Raw genomic sequence first — 22971 nt, 5'->3', positions numbered from 1 at the left:
CTCATTTGGACTCGCTCCCCTCTCCATCTTTACACACACACACACACACACACACACACACACACACACACACACACACACACACACACACAGAGCTGATCACTATGGGCGGGGACACAATGATCTGTGGATTTATCTCGTTCAGGGCCGAGGGTGCACTAGCAAAAAGACGAAGGTGGCGGTGGTAGGCGGCGAACACACATGAGCGACCGACTGTATCAGTTGGTAGCCTATTCCCTCATCGCGTATCCACAGCGGCCCCCGACAGGGCAACCACCACAACATTGTTTTTAGCAAACCTGGGATGTAGCAGACAGGCCTTTGACGTGCCCTGACCTGAACTGTCATCACCACCTGTCAACTTGAATTTAGTTAACGCAAATCATTAACATTCCATTTAGCGATCCGATCTCACAATCAAATCTTGATGATTCTAGTTAACTAAAACACACTCAAATAAGGTGATAATCTGGCACGTCTAGCTATTGCGCTTATAGTTAACGTTATCTCCAGGTTAAGAATGAATAAGGCTAACGTCTACATACCGTGTTTCTGAAGCAACAACCTGAAACGTGAAACACTAGAGTAACCTTAGCAGCTACTGGTTTGAAAAACACCCAGCGAATAATCCTCGATCCCCAAGCTTAGTGACGTTAGCTGTCAAGGCTGTCTGATAACAGCTATATTGCGCTAGCCCGACTGGCTATTTAACGCCCTTATCTGCCCCTGCTGAGACCTAGAGCGCCCAGTAGCCACAATTCAGTGTTAGCCACAGGGCGCAACCAGTCTTAAACAGATATTAGCCATTCTAACCCCACAATGCCTTTACTGGTCACGGCTTGCAGCTGCCATATGAGAATGCATTAAATCTTAATGATACTAAAGTTACTACAACTGCCAGCTACCAGCTACCAGCTTGGTCTAACGTGACTGACTGACTCAGACTGGCTAGGACAACCAACCAATGCACCTGCATAAGACTCAAAGTAAATTGACGTTCGCTAGCCTACTCAACTCAACTAGCTAGAAAGCTAGTCCACAAGCTTGCTAACTAATGGCACACTAATGATGCCCTTAAATATGAGCCGCGCTGTACCTGTTACGAGGCAAAGAAAAAAAAAAGGTTTCACAAACCTACGATGCTGAGAAACGTTGTCCCATTTGGGCGTGTCAGTCCCACATTTCTATTCGTCTTGGACGCAACGCCCGATTATTTACACTCAACCTCTGAACTGAGGTGAGACCGTGAGACAACAAACCACAGTCTGCTTTGCGCGAGACCATAAGTGATGGGAAATGTAGTGCATTCGAAAGAAGACGCGTCAATATGACAGGCCACTGAAGGGGTTGTGGGAAATTGTATTTTAAAGGCTTAAAATCCACTTGCACTTTACATGTTTATCCTCAAAAGAGACACCAACTCCCATAATGCATATCGGGAAATGACGATTTTTCAGTAGCCACTGCTCCATGTCTCTTCATTAATGCAATAGCATAGCAGCCACGGTTTTTTTTCTCGAAGATTGCTCATTCTAAGGTATGGTGCTTTCTATTTTTCAAAATGAAAGCGAGATATTCGTAGGATACTGTATAAGGAGCATTACTCATATTATAATTAGGACAGCAGCTCCGTCTGTTTCTGAAATACGTTAGGCACTACCTCTCGGCTAGCCAGCTAATGTCAGTTGTCTGTTGCTGGCTGTGTTGCGATGAAAGGTCCTGGCTGCAACATTAACAGACCATATTCCGTTATTGACAGGGACAGCCAGTCCTATCGAAAGTGTATTGACTGGAATTGACTGGTTTGTGTGTTTATTAGGCTCTGTGTGATTTAGTTTGAACATTTGTAAACATGTCTAATTATTTAGGCTAGTATTTTGACGTTTGACGCCAGGTGTTACCTGGCGACGTCTGTTTTTCTTAGCGAAGCAATGGAGCAGCTAATATAGTATATAATAACAATCTATAACATGGTGTTCTACATGCATGCCTGAATCTAATCAATCACTCATTTATCTGTAATGGATCAGTGGCAGTGAGTCAAGCCTAAACCGACAGCAGAGACATACTAACACGGTCGATGTGGAATACCTAACCATAAGAGCATACTAAACTCGAACAGTGTACAGTATACTGTGTAGCATATGTAGCTTGTCATCACGGATTTTAATTGTGTGACTGTAGGTGCTTGTGTGGGCTCTCTCACACACACGGTGTTTGCAAAGAAGCCCTTATATTGTTTGAGGCCTCATTTAACCTCATTTGACCTTCTCTGCCCTAGAGAGGTGATTGCACTGCAGCTTCATCTCATTGTGTGTGTGCAGGCGTCTCCATGGTGATGAAGTCATCGGTGGAGGAGGATGATGCTGGCTGGAGTCTCGGAGTGCCAGAGAAGATGAGAAGCAATGCAAACTGGGTGGATATCACCCAGGATTTCAAAGCAGCCTGCAGAGGTGTGTGTGTGTGTGTGTGTGTGTGTGTGTGTGTGTGTGTGTGTGTGTATATAAACATTTGCCAAGAGAGAAATACACCATTCTGATTGTGTGATGAACATGCATCACTGTGTAAAACATACATCACATGTATTTTTCTCTTTTAGAGCTGAACCTCGGAGAGCTGCTCCATGACAAACTGTGAGTCCAGCGCTGATGAGCACAAATGCACCCATTCTGTACTATGCACATGCTCTTGCAGTTCATAACATATTATGATGTCATCATAGTGCCTCACAATAGTGAACACAGCCCCATGCACTCACTGTAGTGTGTGTGTGTGTGTGTGTGTGTGTGTGTGTGTGTGTGTGTGTGTGTGTGTGTCTAGGTTTGGGCTCTTTGAGGCCATGTCCGCCATCGAGATGATGGACCCAAAGATGGATGCTGGAATGATCGGTAACCAAGTGAACCGGAAAGTGCTCAACTTTGAGCAGGCTGTGAAGGTGCATTTCTTTTTGCTTCTTTATCCACTTATCTCTCTTATAAAGAACATGTTGAGTGGCATTAGAAGGAGAATTAGGATACAGATGATGGAGTAAAGGACTTGGTTTGCTGTGTTGTGTGTGCAGGAGGGGGCGATACGTGTACGAGACTTAAGTCTGCCCGAGCTCATCGGTATCATAGACACCTGCTTCTGCTGTCTGGTAATACACACACACACACATTTTCAGATTTCTATTTCACTGGTTCTTAAGCCTTATAATAGGAATGCACTCCTATCAAGAAGAAAACACAAACACACACACACACATGCCATCCATGCTTATACAAATAACCTAACATGCACACCGTAAAGACACATAATTGACACACAAACACACCTTTGTTTTCTTGTAATCTCTGTGTAAAACTCTTCTCCCGGTCTCTTCTGTCTCTCTCCCACAGATCACGTGGTTGGAGGGCCATTCTCTAGCGCAGACAGTCTTCACCTGCCTATATGTGCACAACCCAGAGATCATCCAGGACCCTCCCCTCAAGGCCTTCTGCCTGGGCCTGCTCAAGCTGTGTGACATTGCCCGTGACAAGATCAACAAGGCTGCTGTGTTCGAGGAGGTCAGACACACACACACACACACACACACACACACACACACACACACACACGCACTTTTTGGCTCTAGAGCTAAATCACATCTGGCTGCTGATCTGATCTCACTTGATTTGCACCCAAAGTTTACACCTGCTTTTTTGTTAAGTTGATGGATGTTCTTTCACCTTCTCAGTATATGCTGACACATACCATACAGTGTCATAATAATGATGCTGGTATTTCAGGAAGATTTCCAGGCCATGACCTATGGCTTTAAAATGGCTAACAACGTGACAGACCTGCGAGTAACAGGTGGGGTTTATGTCACAGATACACTATTGAACATTGGAATCAGTTTTCCAGATGACTTGTAATCTGAAATTTTACATTGTGTGTTTGTGTGATAACAGGCATGCTGAAGGACGTGGAGGATGACCTCCAGCGAAGAGTTAAGGTAAACAGACCTTTCAACTTTCAACTCAAGTCTTGAAAAATCTTGAAAATCTTACATTTGATCTGCCCATCCGTGTCTCACTCTCTCTACTCCTTTCTTTTGTCTTTCATCAACCCGTCACCTCTCTCTCTCTCTCTCCCTGTCTCCCTCTATCCCTCTATCACTCTCCCCTTCCTCTCCATCTCTCCCTCGTCCTCTTTGTCCCTCTCAGAGCACACGCAGCAGACAGGGGGAGGACCGAGATCCTGAGGTGGAGCTGGAGGTAATGTCCCTTTCCTCCTCCTCATCAGTGTGCCTCCAGGGGAATCACAACATGGATGCACTCAACTGCTTTAGCTCCCTGCATTAGTATCTTTGTTTGTAGTTGTATCTCTGTCAGTAACGTGTGTGTGGTGTGTGTGTGTGTGTGTGTGTGTGTGTGTGTGTGTGTGTGTGTGTGTGTGTGTGAAATAGCATCAGCAGTGCCTGGCCCTGTTCAGCAGAGTCAAGTTCACACGTCTCCTCCTCACTGCACTCATTGCCTTCACCAAGAAAGAGGTACAAACCCTTCTACAGTGGCCTACACTACACAAATACACACTTATACAGCTGATTGATTGATTGAGTGATTGATTGATTGATTGATTAATTGATTGACAGACCAGTTCAGTGAGCGAGGCTCAGAAGCTGATGACTCAAGCAGCTGACCTCCTGTCTGCCATCCACTCAACTATTCACCATGGCAACCAACCCCATAATGACACCACTAAAGGAGGTAGGATTTTTTTTTCACCACGGAAACCAATATCAACCAGATGTTGGCGGTCGCCACGATAGAACAACATTTTACCTGTATCACGGACCGTAGCTTCAAATAACATTCTGTAATGGTGTGTGTGTGTGTGTGTGTGTGTGTGTGTGTGTGTGTGTGTGTGCAGATCACCCAATTATGATGGGATTCGAGCCACTGGTGAATCAGAGGCTCCTGCCCCCGACATTTCCTCGTTATGCAAAGATCATGAAGAGAGAGGAGATGGTGGAATACTTCAGCAAACTCATCCAGCGCATTATCACTGTCTGCAACATCATCAACACCACCAACCTGCATGGCATTCTGGTACACACACACACACACACACACACACACACACACACTCCTTAACATGCACATTGAGGTGGAACATGAACAGGCAGATGGAAATGATGGAGCACTTCAACAGATATATTCAGAATATCACCATAAACCACCGCATTGTCTCTCTAATACAAATGTGGCTTCATTTGTAGGATTTCTTCTGTGAGTTCAGTGAGCAGTCTCCTTGTGTGCTCTCCAGGTCTCTTCTGCAGGTAAGCCACATAGGCTGTGGCCAACTCCTATCAGATTGGTCCATTTTCAACATAATCAATAGATCTTGGGAAATAAATGACACATTTTTGTGTTTGTGTGTGCTGTGTCTTTGTATGTGTGTTTTGCAGACAACGTTCTTAATTGACAATAAGAAAGTGTTTGGAACGCACCTCATGCAGGATCTCATCAAAGACGCCCTCCGAAGCTTTGTCAGTCCACCAGTCCTGTCCTCAAAGTAAGAGCCGTGTGTCTGTGTGTGTGTGTGTGTCTGTGTGTGTGTGTGTGTCTGTGTGTGTGAGTGTGTGAGTGAGTGTGTGTGTGTGTTTGTTATGAAAGCATGTGAGAGAAAGAGAGAGTATGTGTGTGCGTGTGAGAGCTTTTAGGTCCTATTCTAACCATTTCTGTACTATGACATGTGTGTTTCCCTCTAGATGCAGTCTGTATAATAATCCCCAGGCCAAAGACTACATCGACTCCTTCCTCACACACTGTTCACGGGTATGTCATCTTCACACGTCAGTAGTGTTAGTGTGCAGTGTGCTGTGTGCTACTGGAATTGTTCTAGTTGTGTGTCTGTATATCTAGACGATGTGATTATGTGTGTTACAAATATGTATCATAATGTCCTACTGTATATGCTTATATGTTTATCTTGTTTTTTGTTCATTCTATATCTTTATGGTGTTGTGATAACATTATATGACCTGATTTTATGTGTGAATATGCAGCCGTTCTGCAGTCTGATCCAGATTCATGGACACAACCGTGCTCGACAGAGAGACAAGCTGGGACACATACTAGAGGAGTTTGCCACACTTCAAGATGAGGTGTGTGTGTGTGTGTGTGTGTAAGACAGAGAGAGAGTCTAACTTTGACACACACAAAGCGGATCTGCTAAGCTGTAGTTACACCTGTCGTATCATTACTCACAGTCAGTGGCTGGTCAGCAAGGCGCCTGTGAAACCCAAAACTATAAACCCACACCCTGTTACTGTGTATTAGACACTTCCTAGGTAACTGAACCACTGTCGTCTGAGACTTGAGGGGTTGAGGTGTGTGTGTGTGTGTGTGTGTGTGTGTGTGTGTGTGTGTGTGTGTGTGTGTGTGTGTGTGTGTGTGTGTGTGTGTGTGTATGGGCAGAGAAAGTAGACTGTTAATGTGTTGAAATGTGTGTGTAACTGTGTGTGTAGGCTGAGAAAGTGGACGCTGCCCTCCACAGCCTGCTGCTGAAGCTAGAGCCGGGTCGGCAGCACCTGGCCTGCGTGGGCACCTGGGTTCTGTACCACAGCCTGCGCATCATGATCCTCTACCTGCTCAGTGGCTTCGAGCTCGAGCTGTACAGCACACATGAGTACTACTACATCTACTGGTACGTGTGTCTGTGTGTTATCAGGAACAAACTCAAATAGCCCCAGTTGTGGTGTTCTGTGTGTGTGGGTGTGTTATTTTAGTTTGACAGCAATTGCCTTGTGTGTGTGTGTGTGTGTGTGTGTGTGTGTGTGTGTGGGGGGGGAAAAAACTCAAATAGCCCCAGTTGTGGTGTTCTGTGTGGGTGTAATTAGAGCGTGGCTACCCGAACCGAGCCCGACAAATATTTAGAAATTGTAGTCAGGTTCGGTTCGGGTTCGGACACATGGGTGCGATATGCATTGGAAGCTTTACATTTAAAATTCCTTATTATGTTGGGTAACCATCAGGTCTGCTTTACATGATGCAAACGTTTGTTTTTTGAGAATAAAGTAAAATGTAAAAAAGACCTAATAGCTTTCTTCCTGTGTGCAAGATTTGTTTATCGTGATAACGCATTTCAGGCATGCCGTCTGAAATGCACACGCGTAGTCACGACTACATAAACAAATGGTTATGCACATTTCGCACATATGCACATAAGCAGTCTTGGGTGACGTTAAATCAGCCTATCAGGAGATTTTAAGATTATTTGCGTTGCATAGCCTACCGGTAGGCTATAAGGGCGTCTCGTTCAACTGGATGAGGATTTCCTTGTGTTGCCCCAATTAACGTCGATATGGATCAGTGACGGAGGCACTGTAGTTTCAAAGACTGTTGCAGTTCATTTCAAGACTTTTCGTCAATGGTAACACAATAATTCTATTTCAATAGGCTATGCTTGCTTGTGTTAATGTGCGCTGTGTGTGACCTGCGTGCGTGCACGTTCATCTGATTCTGTAGACAATTTCTTGTGTGTTCCGTTTAATGGGCTAAAAAGACAAATGTGAACGTTTAATCACTAGCATGGGAATAACTGAGGCGTCATCTGCGTCGGGCTCGGGTCAGGTTCGGACATAAAAATGAAAATGCCTGTCGGGTTCGGACGCAACTCTGTCGGACGCGGGCCGGGTTCGGACAGAAATTTGCGGCCCGATCCGCACTCTAGGGTGTATGTGCTATTTTAGTTTGACAGCAATTGCCATGTCTGTGGTTAGTGTGTGTGTGTGTGTGTATGTCAATGTATGTGTCGATGTTTGTGTGTTGTATCAGGTATCTGTCAGAGTTTCTGTACGCATGGCTGATGTCAACACTGAGCCGGGCAGACAGCTCTCAGATGGCCGAGGAGAGGATCCTGGAGGAGCAACAGAAGGGACGCAGCAGCAAGAAGAGCAAGAAGAAGAAAAAGGGTGAGTAGAAAGTGTGTGTGTGTGTGTGTCTGCGTGTGCATGTGAATGAGTGATGAGCCCATATGGACGTATGGGGATGTCTAAGAGAGGGAGGCATAGATGTAATAATTTAAATGATCTTTGTATGTGTGTGTGTTTTGATGTTGTTGTTATGGGTCCACAGCTCGTCCTCTAGGCAAAGAGATCACCATGAGCCAGGCCTACCAGAACATGTGTGCTGGCATGTATAAGGTAGTGCTCTCTCTCACATGCACGCAGAAACAAGCAATCAATAAGATCATTGGGAATAGACTAACCAGAGACTGCTCTCTTCTCAGTCAAACACTGCATGTTACTCTCTACATGGGTTTTGTTGTGTGTTTGTGTTCTTTGTGTGTTTGTGTTATTGTGTGTTTATGTGCTCTTATGTTCTATGTGTGTTTATGTGTTCTTGTGTTCCACATGTGTTTACATGTTCTATGTGTGTTTATGTGTTCTACATGTGTTCTTTTCCTCTCTCTCACAGACTATGATAGCTTTGGATATGGATGGTAAGGTGCGTAAGCCTCAGTTTGAGCTGGACAGTGAACAGGTGCGCTATGAGCATCGCTTCGCCCCCTTCAACAGTGTGGTCACGCCCCCGCCCGTCCACTACATCCAGTTTAAGGTAAAGTTCTGACCTTTACACTCTCACCTGTGACCGCTACACTCAGGTCCACTACATCCAGTGTAAATGTGATGGGCATACAGCATGCCCTTTAAGAAATAATAACATGAAAACCTATAATAATATAAAGCTAAATACTAAAGTTTACTTTTAAGCTTTTCAGAGGAAATGTCAGCACCTTCTGCCTGAACCCAAGGTGTTTCATGTGTTATAGGAGATGTCTGACTTGAAGAAGTACAGCCCCCCTCCTCAATCGGCAGACCTCTACATGGCGGCCAGCAAACACTTTCAGCAGGCCAAACTGATCCTGGAGAACATCACCAGCCCTGATGCAGAGGTCAGCCCCCCCCCCCTTACTGTGCAGCATTAAAGGTTGTATTAGAGATAGCGGGGATACGTCACTTCTGTTGATGTTCAAACAAAACAGAGAGCTAGCTCGCTACTCCCTCCCCCTCCTTCCAGTGCAATTAAATCTCTCCTAAACACGCATCTCGTCGGTTATTGGTTGAAACACTTTATTTTGCCTTGTTGGTAGCAATTGTTTTTGTGTACAAATCTCGGAGCCTAGGCTGCCTACAGAGACGCGTTTTTTTGACGGCCTGCTTATGGGTCAGACAGCCTAGCGGATCGTTAGGAAAGATTAGATGAATGTGATAATTTATGTTAGGGCCTATTTTGGGCCTGAAATCACTGATACAACCTTTAAGGGAAAACTCTAAAAACAACCTAGAGTCTATTTTTGGTTTATGATGTGTAAACTTTTGTTGGGTACCAAAAAGACATCAGAGTAGTTTTGGGTTAGACCGGAATATGGATTTGCAAGTAAAAAGCATAGCCTTGAGGGCAAGCTCTCTGTCATCTTAATATGAACTAAGTTTATTACTTAACTCTGTATTTGTGTTTCAGGTCAATCGGATTCTCAAAGTTGCCAAACCAAACATTGTAGTGATGAAGCTGCTTGCAGGAGGACATAAAAAAGAGACTAAGGTAAATAGGTGTAGATCCTCTCTCTCCCCCATTCACACCACATCAGTTCCTCTAACTTCAATATGTTAAGTTGTTTAGTGCAGGTCATATCCATCGCCGTCTGTGTCCTAGTGACCGGTTGTAATTATCCATCTGGTCAGAGCAGAGGTCGGACTGCCCCTCCCCCTCCCCCCGAGGCAGGAATGTAGAGCTGAAGCGCTTTATGACTCATTTCTCTCTCATCTATCTCATCCATCTCTCTTGGTTTCCTCCCTCTGCCCCAGGCACTGCCCGAGTTTGATTTTTCCGCGCACAAATATTTCCCTGTGGTGAAGATTATTTGAGGCCTCTCTACTGTGTGAGTGCACACAGACACACCTCTGCTGAAAGGACAAACCGTACGCTGGAACTCAGAACCCCCCTGAAGGTTGTTTATTCTCCTCAACACTCCAAAGACATCACTTCATCTTTCAACAACACAAATAAACATACAAACATCTAACAGTCAGTCATCCCAGCTGCCTAATACGCAATTTCATACAGAAGTTCATTTCAATGTTGAATAAAAGACTTGGTAATTAATATAAAAAGATTTACAGTGTCTTGTCTTCAAATTGGACTCCAGTTGGGTTGGGCTTGAATCAGAGCCCACAGCTTCGTTTGATGGAGTGGGAATTTGTTTGTGATCCACAACGAGGCCTCCCTCTTAATTTAGTCTTCTGAAAAGCCATCCATTTATCTTAAGCCACTCTTCAAAGTAAAGAAAAAGTTGACTACAACCAAACTAAAAAATCAATCACATCAAGTCAGATGAGTTCTTGATACGAGTCCAGGAGTGAGGCCATGGGCCCAGTTGAAAAGTGAGAGGCTACACTGGAAGCCTCAGGAAATGCTTGTAACCTCACCTTCTGTGGTGTGTGTGTGTGTGCAATTGAGTGCGCAAGTGAGTATATGGTGTGGTCTCAGTCCAGGGCAAGGGCTGCCTGTTTGTCGTCCTCAGATTCCGGCTCGTTCTCTTCATAGTCATCAAGGTTGTCAAGACCTCCCTCTTTCTCTGTAGACGCATAGATCAGATTTAATATGTTGCAAGGGGACAGGTAATGTTTAAAGGTTGTTTACACAAGCAGAGGGGGTCCAAGTGGGCCTGCCAGTCAAATCCAATGCGGGTGCATGTAAGAGCCTGTGTACCTGTGTTGTCTGCCTCCGTTTGGTCTGTGTACTCCACTGGGCCTTCACCAGGCATCAGAGCATCCTCTGGAGATACAGACCGATAAGATCCAGGTTTATTCAGTTTCCATTATGTAACAGACATTTATCATTTACAAACATGTACCTAGATTAATGTGAGCACAGAGCATCTTTACACGCAGGCAGAGAAAAAAAATAAGTTAAGATTTGAGTTTTCTTTTGAGTATATTAATAGTGTGTGTGTGTGTGTGTGTGTGTGTGTGTTCTCTAACCTCCAGTCAGTGAGAGTTTTGCGGCCTTCGCTGCGTCAGGATTGGCAGTGGCCTTGGGGGGCTGCTCATCCTTCTGGCCAATCACACTCATGTCCCCGCCCAGCTCCTGAGCAATGGCGTTGTCCTTCACATCAGCAGCTGGCGTCCTCTGAGTGGGTGTTGCACCTGAGCCCACAGAGCACAAGACAAAAACAGCCTGAGCACGAGGGCACGTGGAGAGGCATGCATCTTCATTTGTCTGACTGAGGGACTCAGTAGCTCTGTCTGTTTCTTAGGGGAGCTAGATGTAGAGAAGCATTGCTGCAGAGTGATTCATACCATCATTTACCACGATGTCATTGCTCTTCAGCTCGGCGAGGTTCGGGGCTTGGTCAGCCTGCGTTTCTGCCACCGACGGGGTGGGCTGTTCGGCCTGGGCTGTCCTGTTGGCTGAATCCTCATTATTGGCCTTAAGGTTGCCGACACTGAGTGGGGCGTCTTTCTGGGGAGACACGGCAGGATTTGTCTACACACACACACACACACACACGTAAATACAAGTGGACAAGTAGCTCACAAGAGGTCCCATAGTAAAATAAACAATAAGCCCCAAGAGACTGTGGGTTACAAATATTTTAGAACAGCTAAGGAGTGCTGTTAGGCACAATGCGAAGTGGGGTGTTTAAGACTCACTTTTAGCTGTTCTAATATTTCAATAATTCAAATAATTTTGCTGTTCTCAAATCATTTAGCTGTTCCAAAATCAGACCTACAGCCTCCCGGCTCCATCTGCCCCAGCTAATACATATACTGTACCTGGCATGGATTCATAATAAAGTAAACACATAGAAACAAACATGCAATAACTTATTTATATAAATCACTACTAATAATATAGTTGTAATAATGTAGTTCAAATAATGTAGTTCTTCGGCAATAATGGTTGCCAAGTAACAAACAGATGCAGCGGCTGATTTTGCTTGGCATGGCGACGTTATTAACAGGTGTAGGTTTGCAGTGTTTTAAAACAACTTTAAACGCAGCTTAACCAATCATTACTAAAACAGATGGTTCTGCTCTTTGTTTCTGATTGGTTGAGCTGTGTTCCTAAGATTAGATTTGTGTTCTGAGTTGGTCCTCACCTGTAGGTTCTTCTCTTGCTTTTTCTGAGCATCCTTTGCAGCTGCAGCCATCCTCTCCTCACAGTCCTCCTTCAAGGCCAGTATCTGTGTGTTACACTGGGCACTGGGCACAAACACACAAACAAACAAACAAACAAACAAACAAGACTTGTCAAACAAGTTTTGTATTCAAGGGGTTTCATAGTGAATAGTGAATGGGCATTTTAACTGATAGTGAATGGGCATTTTAATTATGGGAGGTTTTAATCACTCACTTTTGGCTTATCTATGAGTGTTTGTGTTTCTATCAGATTCTCCCCAAACAGTGACTGGCGGTGTAAAAAAATGCCATGTCACTGTTGCAGCCATGCTGAATTGCACTCCTAGGGCTAATGCTAAACAGCTGTTCCCAGAGCCCCCAGGCCCCTGCATTGAATCTCCATTTGAGTCTCCATTTGAGCTTCTGTCCAGAATGGCTCCTGTTGCTATGAGATCTGCTCTTCTCTGCTTCCCTGTTGATTATCTTTGCTGTTCTCCTCATGTGCTCCTGTCCTCCCTGCTTATGATCTTAATACCAGGCTGAGCTCAGGCAGATGTGTGTATATTTGTGTCAAGAGGGAACTATAAAAAAAAAACCCATAAATGTAAAGTCCAATATTACTGAGCAACACCAGTTTCAAGGCACCACCCTAGCCATTGACACACTGCTCAAACATTCACACCACATTTATTCAGTCTTTTTCTGTTTGAATGTGAGTGTGTGTGAGAGAGAGAGAGAGAGAGAGAGAGAGAGAGAGAGACATGCACAAAGAGAGACTGAGACTCACGTGTCATAAGTGAGTTTGTTGTTGAGTGTGTTCACAGAGCTTTGACACGTCTGCAACTCTTTCCGAAGCTTTTCCAAATTATCAAGCGAAGACTTCAGCTGGTCTATGGAGAAACAGAAGACAGACAGGCAGGCAGAGCGTGATTCCATGTGATCCACTCACTGTGTTCCGTTTACATTTACTCCAGCGGCAGCACCTGGTGTGGGCTGGGGCAGGTCAGCAGCAGGTGTAGTAAACATCATTAATGAGATTTCACAGCTCTACAGGGGAACAGGGGAATAGCCCCAGTGGACTAACACCAGAAGACAAATAGAGAGGACGTGAAAATATCTGGGCTCAGGTTTTGTGGATGTGTGTGTGTGTATTGCTTACTCTTCACGTCCTGTACGGTTTTGGAGCAAGATGATACGTTGATGTGAAGCGTGGCCTGAAACACAAAGATCAGTGATGCATGTTAATCCACTACACACCCACAGATGACAGAATCCTATATGTGCGTTTGGGTCCGTCCCTTTGAACAGTGCGTGTGTTGAGTTCACAAACTGATAGTGCCAGTATGGGTACTCTGCTCTGCAGCCTCAGCAGTCTTGTCTCTGGTGATTGTGTGTGTGTGTTTGTGTGTGTGTGTGTGTATGAACCTTTAGTCTCTAATGGTTGTGTGTGTGTATGTGTATGAACCTTTAGTCTCTGGTGGTTGTGTGTGTGTGTGTATGTGTATGAACCTTTAGTCTCTGGTGGTTTTGTGTGTGTGTGTGTGTGTGTGTGTGTGTGTGTGTGTGTGTGTGTATGAACCTTTAGTCTCTGGTGGTTGTGTGTGTGTATGTGTATGAACCTTTAGTCTCTGGTGGTTGTGTGTGTGTGTGTGTGTATGAACCTTTTAGTCTCTGGTGGTTGTGTGTGTGTGTGTGTGTGTGTATGAACCTTTTAGTCTCTGGTGGTTGTGTGTACCTCTTGTCTCTGATGCTGCTCCTCGAGCTCTCTGATCTGCTGACTCTGGCGTCTCATCGTCTCCTCCGCCTCCTCCCATCTCTGGGAGACCTCCTCTCTATCTGCCTCACCTCTCCGCACACGCGTTTCCAACTCATACACTTGCGCCTATGGGTGAACCAAATGGAGATATGTTCATCTAGTTAATGGTCTCTGCTACACATGCGTAGCACCTATGTGATTACATCAGTATGTTATATTTTTGATTTGTTCACTAGGCGATGCATTTCCTGGGTATCAAATCCATGGTGTCTACCTCCTGAGCTACAGGAACTGTCCCAAAGAGGACAAAACATGAGGTCAAAGCCACAAAACTGCACTTCAATGTTCACATGTGTCTGCAAAATTTAGCTAACAGGAGACTAAGCATAACTCACTGGTGAGGAAAAAACTGCATATCTATTTTGTTCATCCTGCAACTTGATACAAACTAATCACCTGTAGTTCCGTGTTGCGGGAGTTCGCCACCCAGTAGTTAAATCCCAAGACGAGGATGCATGTGGTCAAAGCAGCAATCAGTAGTGGAGGAGACCGGCCGACTCGCCGCCCGTTCCCGAGAGCACCCATCGATGCTCTCGCTTTAACACGTAAAAGAAAAAAACAAGAGTACGCCTAGTTAACTTATTGTTAAATCCTCCTTTTACAAAATTTAGACCAGTGACATGATCAGTACAAAATGAATACCATTCCCTTCCCAGCCCCATGTCCGACAATTAAGTTATATTTACAGCTGCGCCGGAAGCGCACACGTCAACATACAGAATAATTTTCAGATAACGCAGATAATTTCACTTTCAATTGAATGAAGTGATTACCCCAAATGAACACCAAATATGTTAGCGAAGCGAACTACAGTGTGGCCTAAGTGATACAGTATCAATCTTTTCAGATTAGTTAGTTAGTAGTTTGTTTACTTGAGACGCCATTCAAGGACCACTGGATGCCAAGAAACAATTGACCGAACGTTAGCAGCTAGTCTCAACCATATGGCTAAACTGAATATTGCTATTCTACATTAAAATGTATTACAAATGTTAACCCTTCGATGGAACAGCAATTTTGAATATTGACACCATGCACTAGTTCATTTGAAGTCCCAAAGCTGATTTGGCTAGCCAACGATAGCTAACCTAGCTGTGTCGACACAGACATCACGATGCACCAACATTGTTCTCGAGATACTGGCATCGCCCCAGGTCTCACCTTTTCAGTCGATGGAATATTGTCAGTACTGATGATTTACTCGAGATGCTCGAGAACTATGCGGCAAAATATTCCAGTCAGTCCAATATTCCAGTGCACAGGTCAGCTCTCCAAGCAAACGCACACGGAAGTCCTGACGACAGGATTGCTCTAGCAAACTGAGATGGAATTGCAGTCAGTGCTCTGGAGTCTTTTGTCAGAGACGTGTCCAGTATTGACCTTCACCCGCTAGAGGGCGCTTCCCAACACAATTCCAATTTACAACAGACATGCTGAAACAGCTAGGTCAGTCATGCCTCCAACTCGCCACAGCATCCCACCACTCAAACACAAACTGAAATGTACCCTGTTGATCTAAGAACAAACTTCTATGGCCATTTCGTAGAATCCAAAATTTCGTAGTATCCAATATTCAGAAATACTTTTACATCACTATTTTACAATACACCACTATTAGTCCTCAAAGAGACACGTTGTCACACACCGGACACCATGACCACAGCAGTACAAAGTATGTACAAAATGAACTGTTTATTTTTTTAGTCCAAAACACAGTATTGTAGATCTTATAAAAATGGAACACTTATAAACAAATTCCTTTCAAAAAATCAATAAATAATTCAATAATTCTGGCAAGATTGCCAAGATGAAAGATGGGCAACTGTGAAAAAACAACAACTGTATTTGTCAGAACTATGAGGAAAGTGAAAGAGATTCTAGGAGCTGGGCAGCCCCACCCTCCCCCTCTGCCCCAGTGAAATGTTTAGTATACAATCCCTTTGAGCCGTGAGACCCATTACTATGGGAACTGTATTGTCTGAGCACGTTGCTATGACCACTGCTATCACTGGAGTGGTTGTTTCTGGGGCTGATATGAGAGCTGTTACTGCGAGAAGCTCTGCCCTTTGGGCCACTGCCATGGGAACTGCTGCCACGGGAGACACTGTCTTTGAGGCCATTGCTATGGGAGTTGGAGCCACGAGAGCCATCATCTCGCACACGCTTGACATTGGTAGAACCATCGCTGAGAGAGCCAACACTCCGGGGAGTGGACTGCTGGGAGCCTACAATCTCTGGAGCAGGCGAGGACAGGTAGCGCCCATCATGCACTTCCACTTCTACACCAGCGGGGGCAGCAGCTAGGCGAGAGGGCCCAGGATGAGGCTCCAACGGTGGAGAGCAGGAAGGTAGAGACCTGGGGGACCCAGGAGCACCAGGTCCCGTGGGCTTCTGCTAAGAGACAACAGCACTTCAGTCAAAGCCATCAGCGACATACAGGCAAGCCTGCAGAGAGTGTGCCAACACTCCAACTTCTCCCTCACTGACCTGCTAGGACATACTCATGAATTAAGATTTGTCCACTTCATACATCCTTCATACTACACTGCTTACCATGGAAACGGCCTCCAGATCTCCTGCTCCTCCTTCAATTCCTCGTCCAGTGGATGATAGCTGTGGCCGCCCCATCACACTGAAGTCTGATTGGTCAATTCCCACCATAGAGGCAAGCTGGCCGAGACTATAAGAGAGGATGACTGCATCAGATACTGCACGCAATTAAAGTTCAACTTCTATGGGTGCGTGAAGGAGGTATGGACACATTTAAAGGAACCGTATGTAAGAAATGTAATTCAATTAATCATAAAATGGCCCTGATTTATCACTAGACATTAGGAAATCATGCTAATTTCAAATACTTATATCACTGACAACAGTAGTCCGGCCAGGATATTGTCATTTAAAAAAGTGAAGTTGCAGCCCTCAACTGATGTTGATGTTTACATATTTGTGTTTTAGCCTGATCCGCCACCCTCCACCTATCTAGTATCACAAAGTCAGTAGTGTTTCGGCATCTGGGTTGCCAGCTCTGCTCTAGTTACCACATCTGCGGTGTACACCGCTCTACAGTATTTTGAAAGTGATTGTAGTACCAGTTTTGGCCAAAATCCTACATACGGTTCCTTTAAGATGACAAGACTGTATGTGTGTTTACAAATACTTTACATACAATGTATTATGTTCCGAAGTGCAAAGTGTGGTGGTGTGTGTATGCAGGAACACAGCATTACCCAGCTTCAGACAGCAGGTTGAGGAAAGCGTTGAACTTGGAGAAGGAGGATTCAATGCTGTCTAGGACCGTGTCATCCAGCAGAGCAGAGTTGGCAGGGTTCTCCACCACCTCCGAAAGGGACGAGTTCATGTTCCGCAGGCGGGCATTCTCCAGCTCAAGCTACAAGCACAAAAGCAAGCACATCCCATATTCTGGTGAGCGGACAGTTTATTGGTGTTTTATGCCCCCAACGTTGTCTTCGAGCCAGCGCTGCCTGGAAGGCACTAGGGTTAGCCATGGGTTAAGGTTAGGGTTGGGGTTAGGTTTAGGTTTAGGTGCCTTTAAGTCAGCGGTGGCAGTGCTGCCTGGAAGACACGTTGGGGGCATAAAACACCATCGAGCTATCGGACATGTCTGCTATGAGGGTATGTCGGAACTGTAACAATAAAGTTTGGTGGTTATGTGTGTACCTCTACCAAACGGGAGTTGGCTCTCAGTCTGGCATTTCTCTCCTCTGTGAGTCTGAGTCGACACTCCTCTAGCTCCACCTGTTGATCACTAACAGTTACTGCAAATACACACCCATATCTTACCTGTTATGTACTGTGACTAAAGCTCACACAACAGTTTCTTCACCTCTGTGCATTGTGTATATTGTTCATAATGTACCTTAAGTCTGTTGTACTGGCTGCTAGAGATTTGTTCGTGGCCACTCAGTGCCACTGAACTCTGGGACTCTGATTCGGTCTCCTCTGGGTCGGTCTCGGACTCAGTTTCCAAGGTGACTTTGACTGACGCAGCACCCTGATGTGGTTACAGATACCATATTCAGTAACATCACAATCATTGTGTTATCACGCCTCTACTATGGCCTGTGTGTGTGAGGGTGTGTGTTCTTACTGAAATGGGACTGGAGGCTATACAATGGCATAAAGAGTGATGTCATCAGCATGCGACACTCACCTGAAAGCTGTACTCAGGTGTAGCGGAGGTCGCACCCCTGTTGAAACAGTTTTGGTAAAGAGTATAACTAGTTGTGTTTGAAATGTCATGCTGTGTTTTGGTTGACAGAGAGAACTCCAACTCTGGCTGTCAGAGAGGAACACAAAAGACAAGCCTGAATTCAGGAGACAAACATGCAATGCAATTATTCATTTTGTGTCATTGCAATGACACAAAACCAGGAGGTCAAACAAACAAAAAGAAAAACACTCCACACAAGTCTCACACACAGACTATTACAAAGAGTGCTAGTGCTGGCACATAGGTGTTGTGCATGTGCGTTTGAACATGTGTGTGTTGGATCTGTTTTACCTCTTTTTCCCTGCCCGTGCAGCAGTGCGCCATGGAATGCACCCAGAGGAGACAGGCCGGGACGATCCAACACTCACCTGGGATGCTTTACTCGAGCCTACATACACGCACACACACACACACAATGTCACATGCATTGACACCAGGAATCACACAGTTACACACACATGCATGCACACACACACACATACGTGCTTTAGTGCAAAGGCCCACATATAAAACAAAAACAGGCAGATAATGGAGCTGAAGAGATTCTGTTCCCTGGAGGAGTCTGTGTCCTGTGTGTGCGCTCACAAATACACTACTGCAGTGCTCATGTATGGAACATGGCAATAGTTAACTGAGACTCTGTTTGAGTGTGAGTGTGTACACGTGGTCTCACCTCGTCTGATTTTACCAGCACTACTCCTTTTCCCCACCTTGACCTTCTGAGCTTCCCTTATGGCTTGGGGTTTGATCCACAAGTACTGTTCACAAACACAGACATAAACAACATTACGACAATCACATATATACTGTGGCAAACATTAACATTTATTTACAAATCTATAAAACATCCATTCAAATCTACAATTTACAGATGCACAATAGTCATAAGCATACCAACTCCAGCACAACACAAATCACAGACAGTTGGTACCTGAGAGTTTTGTCCTTTCGTGTTCATGAGCACTCGTGTGATGATGTCTTTGACCAGAGAGCTTTCTGTTGGAGGGATCAGAATGAAGAGCAGTACACACGCACATACACACGCACACACAGAAGCATTGAAGACCAAAATTATGTACTGAAGAAAAAACTGGACAACAAGAAAGCCTTCAGCCTCTCTCATCAATGAACATATACACACTTACCCACAAGTGGATTGCTCCTGATATCCAGCACATGAAGGCACTGATTTGATTGGAGCGCGTGCAGCAGTGAGCGCGCCCCGTCATCAGACAGACCACACTTCTGCAGATCCACAGCTGCAGAGACACAAGCACCTATGAGGTTCACTTCTCCTCTTCATGCTAACAGTACCCTGTCTAACTCTCCTTTTACATCTATTCTGTGCTCTGGAAGTTTACATCACTCTGACATTATAACAAGTGTGTGTAGGATGATGTATGTGTGTATGTGTGTGTATGTGTGTGATCTCTTGCTGACCTTTCACCCACAGGTCTTCAGCCAGCTCACGAGCGAGGGCAGCCGCTCCCTGGTCCCCGATCAGGATGTTTCCGTTAAGTGTGATGCGCCTGAGCCCGCTCATGCCCTCAAACTCGGCCTTCCTGTAGCGCAGCGACTCTGCCCACGCCGTGCTGTGTCTACGCACTGCCTGGTGCTGCACAGAAAACCCACTAGTCACCGCAAAGGACCCTGCTCAACAGACTCATCATACAACGCATGATTATGCCTAGCTCACCAAGGTGGTGGTGCATGGTCAGTACTGTCAGTATTGTCAGTACAGTACTGACTGACTAAAAAAAGTTTCTTTTCATGAAATAAATTATATTAATTGCTAAACATACAAATATTGTTTCCTCAGTAAATTAAGGTTCAGGACAAAATCAGGACAACCAAATTGTTTTCTTGGTAGTAGTTTTTTTTGATAGATGAATGAGCTGGGAACTGACCCTGAGGATAATGGATACTGCTGAAGCAGGTCACACATAAGAGTTAGCAGTAAAAGCTCCAACAAGCTTTTCTGTTGTTGCTAGTAGCAACTGTAAACACAAAGTGTATGACACATGTGCTCTTGGCCGTGTCAGCTGAAAAGGTGTGTGAGTGTGTAAGAGTGTGTGTGGTACCTTGATGATATTGGCAAGGTGCTCCGCTCCCTGCCAAGTAACGTTGCAGCTGCTGAAGTCCAGACTCTTGATGGAGGAAGAATACTTCACACTCTGGCAGATGACTGACAACACGGGGGAAAACACGCGTACAGCAGAGGAATATGAGCATGGATGACCACAATCTCAACTGTGTCAACTGTCCACATGCAGGTGTTGAGTGGGTGTACTCACTCTCCAATCCCTGGTCTGCTATAGGACACTGGGCAAGAGACAGATTCTCCAGTGATGTACTCTTAGCCAAACCCTGCAAGCATGAAAAATAAAAACGTTCATACACACAACTTTACGCAAACTATATCTTCTGTTTCCACTGGTATTGGTGTGTTGATTTGTGCAGGTGCTTGAAGACCATTCTGTTTTGGTGTGTGTGTGTGTGTGTGTGTGTGTGTGTGTGTGTAAAAAGCAACCTTGTACATGTATAAAGGTGTATAAAGGTGCTTCTGCTTGAGGTTTGTGCTATGTGGTGTACGTGTGTGTGTGTGTGTGTGTAAAAAGCAACCTTGTACATGTATGTATAAAGGTGTATAAAGGTGCTTTTGCTTGAGGTTTGTGCATGTGTGGTGTAAGTGTGTGTGTGTGTGTGTGTGTGTAAAAAGCAACCTTGGTGAGAGCTGTGAGGTCTCTCTCTCTAAGGGGAAGGCCATTAAGGTGAAGAGAGTAGAGACGTTCTGACACACACAGGCACTTCTGCACAGCTCGACACAGAGCCAGTGTGACACTCCTAGAGTGCACTGCCGGAGTCTTCCTCCGCCCAGACCACTTCACTGCACCTGCAATACACACACACACACATAAACTAAACACACAAGGACGCAGTGCACTCAAACTCTGTACACTGTAGAGAGGCTATGCAGTACGTGGACTTACCCTGAGCCCCAAAGGTAGACAAGTGGGTACTTTTGATGGCAACATGATGGAGCTGCTTATTGATGGAGAGCGCATTCAGAATGGGAGTCCAGTCGGTCAAGTGAACGTGATCTCCGTTGAAGTCAAGCATCCCTTGGCTCAGGTGCACCTTCACCGCTGCCACAGGGCATGACCCCTGCACTGCACAAGAGTCATCGTAGTAACTTTCAAAATCAAGTGCCCCGCGCCGTCGATTCTGAGCCGACTCCAGCATAGCGCTCCTGAAACAAGTACAGGCAGGGATGGTCAATGGCATGGTCAATGGCACCCTTCGCCCTTTAAGTCATTTTATTTACGTTATTAAGTTAAACCTTTTTGTGTGATTTGTTCTCAAACATCAGCCATGCTGCTAATGCCATTCTCAAAGGACAGGTGCATGTGCATTCTATACACAACAGTTGTTTCTTTCGGGCTCTTATGGTTTTATTTTCATCTGTCAAGGACAGACAGGCCTTTCACAAATACAGTGAAAGTTCTCAAACAGAACCACAGGAGGACGCATTCACCCTTTCACATATTGATTTTGTGATAAACCAGCCTTAAACTCATTTTGGACACATGAAATACACTACATACTGCGACCTCAATAACAAGAATACCGAAAATCCGTCATAACACTGCAGTGCATAGAATCTCCTGATGTTAAGTTACAGACTTTCTGGCTAACATCTTGGCTAGTTAGTAAGATAAGTTACTGCATATCGGCATATGGCAAGATAACATTAATCAGATAATCAAGCTCATAATGACAACAGAAAGAACGTTATGCATATCCGGGGATTTCTAAACAGGCTGTTATCAAGCTAGCCAGGCAGGCCAATGTTAGCGAAGGATCCACTTGTGTTTTGACATAACGTTATCATACTAACGTAACGTTAACGTTAGGTTACGAATCAAGGTCCTTCTCTGCTTGACAAATACAACATTAACGTTAACATTTGGTTACATTAGTAGTAACGTGTAAAGTTTAGTTCCGTAACTTTATCACGTTCAAAAGTGAAATTATTGATAGCTAGCCAATTTCGCCAACATTAAGCCCGATACAGTACAGAAGAAGACGTGTAACGTTGGCTAACGTAGCTTGACTGGCTAACTTATCGATAGGTAACTTGGCTAACATTGTCTGAATCTGTTATCTTTTCAGCTAATGTTACAAGATCATGGAAAGTAACGTTACTGGAATGCTTATCTGTTCACTTAATTGTTTATGCTATACAAGACAACTAATATTGTCTGGCACATCTTACCACCACCTGTGAATGTCTGTTTGTTGTTCCGGCGGTTTCTAAGCGTCCTTAGCATTTGCATTTGCCATGGGAGAAGTGTCTGACATGCAAACCGCGGAGTTGATTTGAACAGGAGTACTAGTTCACTCAGCGATTGGTCACTAAAAGATATATGACGCTGTGGTTGGTCCATACATTTTGGTCGGGAAGAACTGCCACTCTCGGAAAACTTCCGGTTTCTGAACTGGTTGCAGTTCCTTCTGTGGTTCCACATGAGGGCGCTCGTTCACGAGTGCAGAATGCATGGAGGTAAATGGAGCTGTACCCATCAAAATCCACTTTTCTCGGGATATAATTTTAGTAGACGGGCTCTGGTCGCCCTATGTCGCCCTAAAACACACAAAACAACAAATGGTCATCGTGGTTCTTGTGGTCATAGTAGGTAACCTGTCAAGTGTCATAATGTAGGCGTCCATGAAGCTGAGCGGGGTAAACCACATTTTCATGCAAAAAGT

The 22971-nt window shown here is 44.9% G+C and overlaps 4 protein-coding genes and 1 long non-coding RNA gene across 12 annotated transcripts in view; 2 read left to right on the top strand and 3 right to left on the bottom strand.

Annotated features, from left to right (window-relative positions):
- The window catches only part of agtpbp1 (ATP/GTP binding carboxypeptidase 1), a 33902-nt gene extending 32628 nt beyond the window's left edge, over nucleotides 1-1274 (bottom strand). The window contains exon 1 of one of the 3 annotated variants that reach the window (XM_042101483.1): nucleotides 1135-1274. The gene's annotated coding sequence lies outside the window, so the exon portion shown is untranslated. Of the gene's footprint in view, nucleotides 1-545; nucleotides 1086-1134 lie in introns of those variants that run through there. The other 2 variants (XM_042101485.1, XM_042101484.1) reach the window with 2 other exon arrangements.
- A 97-nt stretch (nucleotides 1275-1371) lies between these two features.
- Nucleotides 1372-10141, top strand: naa35 (N-alpha-acetyltransferase 35, NatC auxiliary subunit). Of its 2 annotated transcripts, none has more exons than XM_042101490.1 (23): nucleotides 1372-1537; nucleotides 2325-2453; nucleotides 2600-2633; nucleotides 2821-2935; nucleotides 3062-3136; nucleotides 3378-3545; nucleotides 3768-3834; nucleotides 3933-3976; nucleotides 4188-4238; nucleotides 4430-4513; nucleotides 4616-4730; nucleotides 4894-5072; nucleotides 5243-5302; nucleotides 5432-5538; nucleotides 5735-5801; nucleotides 6032-6130; nucleotides 6494-6672; nucleotides 7803-7939; nucleotides 8103-8170; nucleotides 8445-8585; nucleotides 8800-8922; nucleotides 9492-9572; nucleotides 9836-10141. In XM_042101490.1, exons 2-23 carry the CDS (start codon nucleotides 2333-2335, stop codon nucleotides 9893-9895), a joined length of 2175 nt encoding a protein of 724 aa, XP_041957424.1. In that variant the 5' UTR covers nucleotides 1372-1537; nucleotides 2325-2332; the 3' UTR covers nucleotides 9896-10141. The 2 variants fall into 2 exon arrangements, with proteins under 2 accessions (XP_041957424.1, XP_041957426.1); XM_042101492.1 differs by having other exon boundaries at nucleotides 2282-2453.
- Nucleotides 9962-15325, bottom strand: golm1 (golgi membrane protein 1). 2 transcript variants are annotated; one of them, XM_042101494.1, is made up of 10 exons: nucleotides 15129-15325; nucleotides 14364-14503; nucleotides 13887-14033; nucleotides 13311-13365; nucleotides 12939-13041; nucleotides 12133-12235; nucleotides 11330-11516; nucleotides 11012-11176; nucleotides 10740-10805; nucleotides 9962-10605 (listed from the first exon to the last, which is right to left on the bottom strand). In XM_042101494.1, the coding sequence occupies exons 2-10, from the start codon at nucleotides 14490-14492 to the stop codon at nucleotides 10514-10516; spliced, it is 1047 nt and encodes a 348-aa protein (XP_041957428.1). In that variant the 5' UTR covers nucleotides 14493-14503; nucleotides 15129-15325; the 3' UTR covers nucleotides 9962-10513. The 2 variants fall into 2 exon arrangements, with proteins under 2 accessions (XP_041957428.1, XP_041957429.1); XM_042101495.1 differs by having other exon boundaries at nucleotides 11330-11492.
- Nucleotides 15326-15633: 308 nt separating this feature from the next.
- Nucleotides 15634-22674, bottom strand: cep78 (centrosomal protein 78). Of its 4 annotated transcripts, none has more exons than XM_042101486.1 (16): nucleotides 22478-22674; nucleotides 21192-21451; nucleotides 20925-21094; nucleotides 20496-20568; nucleotides 20283-20386; nucleotides 19642-19816; nucleotides 19347-19460; nucleotides 19133-19197; nucleotides 18875-18959; nucleotides 18493-18589; nucleotides 18142-18178; nucleotides 17848-17982; nucleotides 17649-17726; nucleotides 17198-17358; nucleotides 16521-16647; nucleotides 15634-16361 (listed from the first exon to the last, which is right to left on the bottom strand). In XM_042101486.1, the coding sequence occupies exons 2-16, from the start codon at nucleotides 21442-21444 to the stop codon at nucleotides 15822-15824; spliced, it is 2214 nt and encodes a 737-aa protein (XP_041957420.1). In that variant the 5' UTR covers nucleotides 21445-21451; nucleotides 22478-22674; the 3' UTR covers nucleotides 15634-15821. The 4 variants fall into 4 exon arrangements, with proteins under 4 accessions (XP_041957420.1, XP_041957423.1, XP_041957422.1 ...); XM_042101489.1 differs by having other exon boundaries at nucleotides 15634-16358; XM_042101488.1 differs by having other exon boundaries at nucleotides 22481-22674.
- On the top strand, nucleotides 19393-20002 carry LOC121715625. The gene is made up of 2 exons (XR_006033656.1): nucleotides 19393-19485; nucleotides 19655-20002. It is a non-coding gene; the product is annotated as an uncharacterized LOC121715625 (long non-coding RNA).
- Nucleotides 22675-22971: the final 297 nt, after the last annotated feature.

Source organism: Alosa sapidissima, chromosome 8 (assembly GCF_018492685.1).
Source record: "Alosa sapidissima isolate fAloSap1 chromosome 8, fAloSap1.pri, whole genome shotgun sequence".
Classification (NCBI taxonomy): Eukaryota; Metazoa; Chordata; class Actinopteri; order Clupeiformes; family Clupeidae; genus Alosa; species Alosa sapidissima.
The sequence above is the reverse complement of the archived record's forward strand: the minus strand, read 5'-3'. Positions and strand labels throughout refer to the sequence as shown.